Source organism: Drosophila arizonae, chromosome X, assembly GCF_054131065.1.
Source record: "Drosophila arizonae isolate 15081-1271.41 chromosome X, UAZ_ARI_1.0, whole genome shotgun sequence".
Lineage (NCBI taxonomy): Eukaryota > Metazoa > Arthropoda > Insecta > Diptera > Drosophilidae > Drosophila > Drosophila arizonae.
Window position 1 is genome coordinate 10,306,227 of NC_142927.1, and position 11,337 is coordinate 10,317,563.

Sequence of the window (11,337 nt, forward strand, 5' to 3'; positions counted from 1 at the left end):
AATAACGCTGAGAGATGCTTTAATTTTATGATCTATTTTTTTTATTATACACATACATACATATATGTACATATGTACATAAATATCTGACAGTTTTTCTTACATATGTACATATGTATGTAGCTGTGGTTATTCGATGTTTAAGTTGCATTCGACGATCTCTACTCCACTTCACTTTAGCTCTTTTTTGTTCTCTTCACTTCGTTCTTATCTTCTAATGGGCCTCTCTTTTTCGTTTCTCCATTTTGGTTCTTCTTCTTTTTTCTTCAGTTTTTTCTTCTTCGATCTTTCATGTACCTTTCATCTCTTTACGGTTATTTTTGCGCATTTCTTTTCTTCTTTTTGGTTCCTCTGCTTTTTTCCATGTTGCCGCTTCTGTTCATTCCTTCTCTGCGTTTCTAATATATTTTTTGCTCTTCGTTTTTTTTTTCTCATCTGTAATCTGCTCTGTTATCTTATTCACAATTCTTACTGTATATTTAACTCTTCTCTTTCTTCTAACACTAATTTCGTTCTATTTAAAGTGAAGATATTTAAATTGAAGATATTTCAGTTTATAGGGTATCTTCAAGGGCAGCATTCAGCACTAAAGCACTCTAGGCTACTATTATTTTTTTATGTGGGGCGTCACTTTCATGGGGCGTTTTGTTTTGCTAATAGTCTCATTAACAGATATGATATCGTATCTGCAAATGGGTCCATTCGACGGGAAATGACTGCGAAGCTGGGAAAAACTTAATCCAAAAGAGAAATCGTTCAAAGTGGAGGAAAAACTGTCTTGACTCATTGCATTTACCGCTATTTCTAGGGCTAACACAAATCTATGTATATAGAAATTAAAAATAAAAACAATAAAACGTCACAATTGATAGCGAAATTGCGTAAGATCCAAGTGAAACATAATCAATATATATATGTGTGTATATCTGTATATCATATGCCTGTTTATAAAAACAATTATAGCGCAGAAATGAAAATTAATCTTTGTACCTTCTCGAAATGCCAAATGACTAATGATTTCCAGGTGTTCACCATTTGTGCAGATATGACAGCCAAATATGCTGTACACCTGGTCTAATGAACTAAGTCAATTATGATAGGAGCATGTATGCATATACCTATATATAGTATATGCCCTATCTATCCAAATATCTACCCATAGATATGAATACGTCAAGACCTATGCACAGGTGGCCTGATATACGACGACCTAGCAAACATCAGTTCTATTATTCGTAATACTAATTACCAAGCACGGAGAAGCACCTCACGGCCTTTTCATGACTAATAATGGGTATACACCGGTCTATGGTGCATTCCAAGAAATTTTAAGGGGCTTACCTATTAATTTCAATCGATTTTCTTCCCTACTATATACTGCTCATTTTTAATATCGTTATATTCCTAATATTATATATCATTGAATTATACTTCAGAAGTACAAAATTTGTACTTCTAGCAATTTGCATAATTTTAAACTGCCTCAAGCCTTTATACGTTTTATATTTTCTGAGTAAACACTTCTCAAACATATACACTATATACGATTAATGGATCAGAATTAGGTTTCCCTTGAAGATGAGCAACCCCAAAAATTCAAATGAAAACGATTCAATTTAATGCGCAACCAAAATATTTTGACACAATTTGCACAGATTTATGACCAAAATATACTTAGAACATATTAAAAGACATATGCATATACATACATATATTATTAAATATGTATGTACAATATAAAGTTGTATAGAGCGAAAAAAAAACTGGGATCGTGCTATCAGTCACGACTATACAAACGGCTGAGTGAGACGAGATGACAAAAGAGTTTTAATCAAATGATCTCGCTCTTTGGCTCTAGAATTGACGCAGGCAGATCGAGGCTATATATAAATACACATATATATATAATTATATTTATATATGTATGTATATGAATATTATCTCGATACGGTGGGTCTAATAAATCACAGCACGACGTTTACTTAAACAATATGTCCGATAATGTGCCACACCGCACACATACACACGCCTTCTCTTGATAATCCAGAACTAGTTCACACCGATCTCAAGCTATTCATCCAGCTATCTCTTCCTCTCTCTCTTTCTTTGTATATACATCATATACATATATAAATACATATATAATAATCTATAATCCATGTGAACATTCAACTTGTTGATTTGTCATATCTGATCATATAGCTGATCAGCTTTCGACATAGCGAAATCGTTTCAGACGGTATCTGAGCAAAGGTGAAGATCACGCTTAATGACTTCCAGAAATATATATTCAAAAATTCCTTTCATATTACGAATCTTTTTATAAACAGTGCCGATTGATGCATCATAATATTGTAGTACTTAAGTAAGCTTAGCTTTAGATTTTAAATAGACCGCATTATTATCAAAATATCTTGCATAGATCGATTATCTCAAAAGAATGACAAAATGTATTCTAAAACCCATCTTTAGTAAAGTTAAACTAATCGTACTCAAAGCTATCGTTTTATCTGACAATAAATATTGCTTATATTATGCTATTAGTTAAGAGCTTACCTGGAGTGTTTCCGTTTCGCATTGTCGCCTAGCGAACCAGTTGTGGCTAGTTGCGTTAATCTGCAAAGAAGCAAAAAAGTCAGCTGATGTCGTTTGAAAGAAGAAAATAGTTGGGACATCCAAGCACAACCCACAACAAGTGGAATTATTTCATATCCACAAATATAGCCAAGTTCTTACCTATAGAGGCGTTATAAATTATATACGCTTGAGTATATGTGCCAAATGTCAGCTCAAGAGCTCAACTATTTCACGAGTTACGATAGTTTGCTACAAATAGATGTTTCTTGTTGCATTTGAATTTTAGAATAAATAACGGTCTTGCTTTAAAATCTTACCCACCACGCTGTCGTGCTGGTGTAAGTATTTGCAAACCTTGACATGGACTCAGGCATAAGCCAAAGGTTATGCTTTCCACTTTCATAACTCAAAATTACACAATCAAAAGGAAGCCCCAAAATGCGCGTTTGTGTGTATGTGTGTGTGTGTGTGTGTGTCCTCTCTTTTTCGCTTGCATACCCCGAGCAGCATTAAGAAATGAACAAAAACAAACACAGCAAAAAGTGAGAGCAAACAATGTTGTTCGAGCGAATTCAGCGGGCGACCCGCCCTCTTAACGCATAGGCCTGCCGCAAAAGCCGACACTCACACACACACACACACGCACACACATTAACGCATACACAAACACGCAGTCATTGCCGCCAGGGCGCGCTCACCTTGATTTCGCGTTTGCACACAGATTTTTGCCAAATTTTCGCAAGAGTTTTACATGCTGTTGCGTATGGTAAAAGTTTTCCCAACACTTTTTGCACTTTTTGTGAATTGTTGTTGCTGATTAATGTGCGTGTGCTTTAACTTTTGCTTTCGCTGCTCGCGGCGAATTAGCGTATTGCGGATTTCTCAATTGCGTGTTCTGGCCAAACAAATAATTTGCCGTTGTAGTTTGTTATTATTGAATATTGCTTTTTCTTGTATTATTTGTTAAAGCGAATATTTTTGGCAAAGACCAGAGAAGTACCGTTAACGACACGACGCGCTCTGCACTCACTAAATATATAAACTGATGCCTTCTCTGCCGCTGTTTTAGCTCCTCTGTGTGTTGTGCGGCATTCACAGCAGCAGTAGCAGCAGCACTAGTACCGTTAGCAAAGCAGCTGTGCGGCTGGGTGGTGGGTTTGTGCGGGCGCAAGCCACCACCAAATTGAAGCGCACACACAGTGGAACAAATTAGCACTTGTATGTGGCAAGCGCTCAATTTGGCGAATATGCGGCGAATTGCAAGCTTGCACGCTTCTGTGTGAGTGTATGTACATATATCCTGTGTGCTGCAGAACGTGCTTAGTTGATTTCTAAAAACAATTTATAGCTCAAAGTGCTGCTCTAATGTACAAATTACCCCATTGTAGGTAGACAGGCAGCTTAGAAGAGCTGAGAGAACGAACGAGCGAGCGAACGGGAGAGAGGTATGGAGAGAGCGTATGCAAATATAAATTGTCATTGCAAATACACATGCAGAAACACGTATGTTTACTACATATGTATATGTGTGCTATGTAAGGGCCCTAGGCATGGACAAGCTCTGCACAGATGCTGCTGTTTGCTGCTGATTAGCTTTGCGCTGCTCTCTCGCGCGAGAGCATCTTGCGCATGCACACACACACAGACATGCACCATCATGGCAATTTATGTTTGCGAGCTTAGATGATTATGTCGACAACAGTGTTGAACAGCACGTTTATTTCCCGACAAATCTGGCCTTTTATTGAAGTGGTTTTTTGCAAAGATCTAAACAGAAAGCGTTAGATTTGTTTCTCTCATATCGTGTACGAACAGGCATATATGTATGTAAATATGTGTAGATTATCTAAATGACAGAGTACACCAAACACATACACATTGTGTATGCATTTGTTTAGGTAATTAAAAGCCTTTTAGTAGCTTTTAATTATGATAGAAGCGAAATACCTCACGTGACGTTAGCTAGATAAATAGCCACAATGATAATTTGTTTTGCGCGGCCACTTGCTGGCGTGACACACACGCATCACTAGCCGCATGTCGGCAGAATCCATAGCAAGAGCGAAGGAGAAGATACTAAAGGTCAAGCTCATTAGCCGGAGCTGATGTAAATTCCGCAGCGCCATCTTACGGCTGCCAAACGCAACCAGTCAGCTCTTTGTCCCTATCTCTTTGCCCTCTGTAACTGTGTGCGTGTGTGACTCTGTGTGTGCATTTGTTTATTGGGCAAACGAAAACAAAACAAAACAAAACTCATGCAATAAATTAATTGGCAACAAGGGGCAGCCGTCACGCCAAAAAATGTGCCCAGCTGATAGATAAACAAAACGAAAACATACAAATTTTTGTAAATGTTAAGCAAATACCAATTCCAAAATGTACAACAACAAATTACAAGCAAATTCATTTAGTGCGCTGACCTTGCGAGTCGAGAGAGAGAGAGAAAGAAGGAGCGAATTGGAGCGCACCGAAAGAAATGGCTGCGCAACACGCCACCCAAACCCAACAATTCGCTGCGATCTGCAAAACTCGCCGCGCAATTGCACAACGGCGCAGCTGCTGCTGCGGCTGCGAAACACTTACCGTTCCTCGCTGGCGCTGAAGCCAACCGATGCGGTTGTCACTTTAAGCGTCTGTCGCAGCAGCGAGCCTAGAACGCTGCGCGTCGCCGTTGGCTTTTTGCTATTACTGCTGCTGTGGCTGCTGTTGCGGCTGTTGCTGGGATCGGTGTTGCAGCGCGGCCGAAAGATCTCGTTGAGCTGTGTGGGGCGTGGCGGGCGCTTGTGCAGCGGCTGTGGTGAGGCCAATGGCGATAAATCTGCCGCATCCTGTGATGGCGTCAACGAATTCGCCCGACCACGGCGATGAGGCGAAGCCGAGCGACTGGTCAGTCGGTGTGCGGCGCTGCTGCTGCTGCTGCTGCAGTCGCTGTTGTTGCTGCTGCTTTGAGCAGTTGGAGCGAGGTAGCTCATTTTATTGACAAAACGTTGCGTACCGTTAGTTTTATTTTATTTATTTATTTTTTGTTTTTTTCGGTTGACTCTGGATTTTGCGTAAGCAATCAAATCGTACGCTTTGCCGTAAGCACGGCTGTTCAGCGAATGGCGGCCGCAGCGGCTAACTGCTTGGATGCCTCCTGACCGATGTTGCATGCCAAAATGCGGCAAGGTGAACAAAATAAAATGGAAAACAGCAATAGCAACAGCAACAACAACAAACCTGAGAACAAACACAAAATTAGCCCCCGCTTTCAGTGCTGACATTATCGAATTGACAAAAGAATTGGCAAACGAAATGGCCGTAAAAAACAGACAACAACAGCAAAGCAGAGCGGAAAGTGTGAAGGCGACACGCTGAAAGGCAAACCAAACAGAAATAAACATGAAAAGGCAATCGCCGACGTTGACGTCGACCGCGCGACTGCTTTGACATAACCGTTATGCAGGCACTCAAAGTACAGTCAGATAACGTAACATCTTGTTAGCGAATCGGAAAAAGGAATGAGCTATGAAGAGAAAATTAAGTAAGTCTTCGAAATGGGCTTTGATCTTAAAACAAAGTACAAAGAAAACTTCATTTTTGTTGGTAAATATTTGTATCTGCATCTGAATATGTAAGTACAATATATCACCTATCAATTTTTTAAACTAGTTGCTCAGCCAAAATATGTCAGAATCTTTGATAGCCAAGAGTAAAAAGTACACTAAGCATTTTAGATCATCTATTTGGACTGGTTTTATTTATACATGTATTTCGAATCTTTTTATACCCTGAACCCATTGAAAATGGGAAATCAGGGTATAATGGTTTTGTTAAAAGTATGTAACAGGCAGAAGGAGGCGTGGCAGACCCCACAAAGTATATATATTCTTGATCAGGGCGACGAGCTGAGTCGATTTGGCCCTGTCCGTCTGTCTGTCCGTCCGTCCGTCCGTCCGTCCGTCCGTCCGTCCGTCCGTATGTATGAACGCGTCGATTTCAGAAGATGTAAGAGCTAGAGACTTCAAATTTTTTTTAAAATGTCCGTAATTACAGCGCGCATATCAAGTTTATCATTAAAAATCGATAACTCATCCCGATCTTTTTTTATCGATAAAAAACCTTATCGAAAACCAGTTATAAAATTATATCTTCTACATCTTTATTGCTAGAGTCTCCAAATTTTTAATGTATGCTTATATGAAATTTATACAATTTCGGTTTTTGTTAAAATTTACCCCCCACCCTTAAATTCACCCCCTCACCATCACTTTTGTAAAAAGCGTATTTCAAATACTAGAGACTTGTGCTTTAGCAATTACATGCATATCTATGTTATAATCATAATCTGAAAGTTTCATGAAGATCGTACGTCCACAAAAAAAGTTATTAAACAGTTAAGTTCTCATAGTAAGCGCACACTGCAGCCCATGCGTGTTTATGCTTGTGTGTGTATATGTATGTAATTGTTTGTGTATGTGTGTGTGTGTGTGTGTGTGTGTGTGTGTGTGTGTGTGTGTGTATGTGTGTGTATGTATGTGTGTGTATGTATGCCTGTGTGTGCGTGCGTGCGTGCGTGCGCGTGCGTGTGTGTGTGTGTGTGTGTGTGTGCGTGTTTTTTGTGTAAGCTGATAGACGCGAAAAATTATTGAAATAGCTATTACTCCAAGGGTTCAGGGGATCTCGTAGTCGAGTAGTCTCGACTAGAGCTTTCTTACTTGTTTTTACATAAATTGATTATGTTATTTCTGTGAGCTTCTAAGTAGCAGCCAGGGTAAGTCCATCAACTGACGATGTTACATACATTATTCTTATCGTATATTTTTATCATGAAGAATTGATCCATTGACGGATTTTACTATATAGAATGGATTGCTGGCTGAACGAAAATAAAACATTACTGAGATTTGGTCAGAGTCTGGATGAGTTCTGTGAGTTGGCCAATCGCGATGCTCTCAGTAGATTTCTCAAGCTATTCTCAAGCGTCACAATGCAGCTCTTTAAGTGGATCTTAGGCAATTGTTGCAGCTATATTGATCCCGAGAATATTCTGCATGTGGACTGAAAAATAATCAGCTTGAATATGATGTGACCACATTATGTAAAATCTATATACATACATAAATATTATTTAGATATAAAACTGAGCTGAAAGTAATTAAAACTAAGGATGGTATATTTTTTAACTTTCATATTTTTCTTCTTCAGTAGAATTTTTATATAATTTTCGTAAAAGACATCAGGAGGCACAACAGAGTCCAAGAAGTCAATATATTCTGGATCAGCAGCAATGTCGTATATCACAAAAAAAACCTAGAAAAGATGCAATCAGAGTATAACATAGTCGGGTATTTCTGACTTAAAGACTTACTTGCTTTTAGATAGTTTCCAGTTCCTCTAACAAAATAAAAGTATTTTTTGTTGTTATTACTTTTGAAATTGTTCGTTTTATTTGATTGTTGTATTTGTTTTATTTTTTCTTGTTTACTTTTGTGCTAGTTTGTTATATTTTGCAGACTCTGCAGCTCGTTAGTATCATATCATATCATATCATATCATTTCATGTCATATTATATCATGTAATAGATCAATGTAATTCTTAATTGTTCACATTCATAGATTCAGTTAGTTCAATAAACATTTCTCATAGTAATTTTGTACTCAACCATCAAGACAAAAGAATAACCGAAACAACAATTTTTTGTATTCATATATGTATATATATATATAATTTGTTCAATATTATATTGTATTATTTCAAATATTCTTCGAGTATCATTATCATATATATCATATTTTTTATTCTTTTAACTTTTGTGCTTTGCTTGTAATTGAAATTGAGAATTTGCTAAGGTTTATGCAAACTATGAAATCTTGTTATTTATTCATTTTTTTTTTTTTTAAGTGTTAAGAGCTGTATGTGTATGTGTATATATATGCGTATGTATTTGTGTATATAGGCATGTATGAGAGCCTTGAATCTTTTGTTTTTGTATATTACGAAACGTATCTAAAGCTAAATTGAGTTCCTGAACAAATGAAAAAATTATTAAAAATATTGATGCTTAAACTTTTGACTAAACAAAAAAATTAATATATGCTTGTGTCGAATTGCTGTAAGACACTTTCGTATACCAATTTCTAGATATACATATATCTAGATGGAGGGTGTGGAAAAAAAAACACAAATAAGAACTGCAATATCAAGATTTATCAACTGATTCACGTCTGAACTGCGCTCTGGAATTGAGGCATTGTTACTATATGTATATATGATATACGATATATATATATAGATATACAGTAGGATCCGGCTATAGCTACGGTCAAGGAACCGCCGTTTTACCCGGAAGACGCTATAACCGCATAACTTTTGCACTATAATCGTACAGACGCTATAAGCGGAGTCGTTATAACCGAATTCTACTGTATATTTATATATACATGTACATATAATATATATATTTATGTTGGTGCATTTGTTTTGCTTTTTGAAATGTTAATCAAACTGAATACAGCTCTGAATAGGCGATATACGATATACGATACGATATATAAACTTTATTTTGTTTTGGTTTATCATAATATTTAAGTATCGATCAGATGCTGATACATTTGGTAAAAATTGATCGATTATCTATCACATAGAATACATCTAATAAAATGAAAATCAGAGAAAGGATGGGGACTGGGTGAGGGTCTGGACTAAAGAAATAAATATTATATTGAATATACATATACATATGTATGTAAATGTATATATATGGATACATGTGTATATGGAGAGAAACGTATTCCAACTCAAGTTGAGGTCTTATATAGCTAAAGAGTCAAATATCACAACATCACATATACATAAGTACATATATATAATATATACATATATATTATTGGGTAGCTAAGCGTTGGTCAGCTCTTTAATCTTAACTTTTCTTTTTTCAGACTTGGCCTTCCATATATTTCTTTCTCTCTCTCGCTATTTCATGTGCTCAGGAACTTAAAAGTGTTGAATACTATTTTATATTGTATTTGAATTATTTAATTTACTATTTTTGAAAATGCCATAGAAAATAGTAGAAAAACTTGCAAAAATTTTCAAATATTTTCTGTTGAACAATGAAATAAAAAATACAAAAAAATGGATTTGACTATTATATGTTAGATATATAAGGTATTATTCCTGTTATGTATGTATATATATATGTATATTTAAATATACTTGATAGCTATGGTATATTGTATATTTTTGGGAGCGAGCCTCTAGAAAAAAAAGAAAAAATTTTACAACAACCTTTTAACAATATTTCCTGCATTCCATTTCAATTGTGCTCTATCTCTCTTACTCTTCCTCCTCATCTACTTCCTCCTCAAAACATTTAAACATTTAATAATATTTGTTTTTTCCTAACTTTGGTTTTCATACTTTAGACAACTAACTTGGAGATCTCTCGTTGATATGATACAGAAGAAGAAAAATAAATACAAAATTTGATTAATTATCTTCAAGTCGTTCTTATATAGTCAAGATCTGTTCAGTTAGTTAGTCTTTAGCATTTGATTAACTTTTATTTAGCTAATTTCGTATTTATTTTTCAGTTTTTATTTATTTTTGTTGAGATCTAAGTTTTCTAAAAAGTCGAGAATTTGAGATCTTATTAGGGATTGTATTTCAGTTTTATTTATTTAGAATATTCGCCTCGGCTTTACGTATTTATATTTTACTTTATTATTATAATATATTTCATAGATGGATTTCTTGTTACCTATATAAAGTATTTAGTTGTGCATTTTGTAGATTTCAAGTCACAATCAAAGATCAACTATATAGAGAGTATACGTAAAGTTCCATTTGATTTTGGCTACGATCTATATAAATAATACACTTGCAGAGAGCTTCAGAATTTCGTAGACATAATATATGGTATAGATAGTATATATATATATAGCTAATACAATATATTATCCGGAACGAGCTCTGATATTGATAAGTCCAATAAAGGTATATTTTATATCATAGAGGAAAAATAGTTTTGGAATTGTTTTGGTCATGAATAACGATGTTATTTTCTGGATCTCATATACATAAATATATATATGTATATTCATGCTCATCGGAATCGGACGGATCCCTAGTCTGAAAATTACAATTTTGTTGTATTCAATATATCTTGAAGTACGATATTTATGAGGTCCCATATTAAATCCAGATGGAACTATGGCAAGTTAGTTTGAAATATATTTCTTTAAGATATTATGAAATACGAACTATATTTGATTACCAAGTACCAAAGGCCGAATAAAAGTTTCATAAGTGATCTATTTAGCCCCAAATCTAACTGGACTTTTAGAGTTGGTTCTAGATGTACATTTGATCTTACTTTTACTTCCTTATTTCAAGTTTGGTTGGACTTTAGGGAATTACTATATCATTTATAGAGAGAAACAATCGAATTTCAAAAATAACATTTGTATGTGTCTGCAAGGGTATTAGCTCTTCGATCAGCCGAAGCGAGTTCATTTCTGTCTTTTAACAATCTATGTGTGTATATATTTTATATGAATGGGGCATTGTGAATACCCTGTAAACTCTATGCGAATTGGTTGGCCAAACATTTGCACGTTTCAAATATTTGCAACAATAAATCTGATATTTTAATTTATTCTCTCAGTGTAGCAGAGCGTTGATTAACTATGACAGTCAGATTAACTTGCAGTTAATTTACTTAGTTAGAATTTTGTGATTTTTCTTTTGATTTGAGTTCATTTTACAATTGCATTTCT

At 35.5% G+C, this 11,337-nt stretch overlaps 1 protein-coding gene and 2 long non-coding RNA genes across 4 annotated transcripts in view; 2 read left to right on the forward strand and 1 right to left on the reverse strand.

Moving 5' to 3' along the window:
* The window catches only part of LOC108619314 (uncharacterized), a 40,351-nt gene extending 34,802 nt beyond the window's left edge, over window positions 1-5,549 (reverse strand). For both annotated transcript variants that reach the window (XM_018015835.2, XM_089475187.1), the window contains exons 1-2: window positions 5,161-5,549; window positions 2,557-2,616 (exon numbers count right to left, since the gene is read on the reverse strand). In XM_018015835.2, coding sequence (XP_017871324.1) covers window positions 2,557-2,616; window positions 5,161-5,549 — 449 coding nt within the window. The remainder of the gene's footprint in view (window positions 1-2,556; window positions 2,617-5,160) is intronic.
* On the forward strand, window positions 5,406-9,917 carry LOC149267878 (uncharacterized). The gene is made up of 3 exons (XR_016271210.1): window positions 5,406-5,540; window positions 5,636-6,100; window positions 9,499-9,917. It is a non-coding gene; the product is annotated as an uncharacterized LOC149267878 (long non-coding RNA).
* Window positions 6,853-7,742, forward strand: LOC149267879 (uncharacterized). Its single transcript, XR_016271208.1, has 2 exons — window positions 6,853-7,330; window positions 7,392-7,742. It is a non-coding gene; the product is annotated as an uncharacterized LOC149267879 (long non-coding RNA).
* Window positions 9,918-11,337: the final 1,420 nt, after the last annotated feature.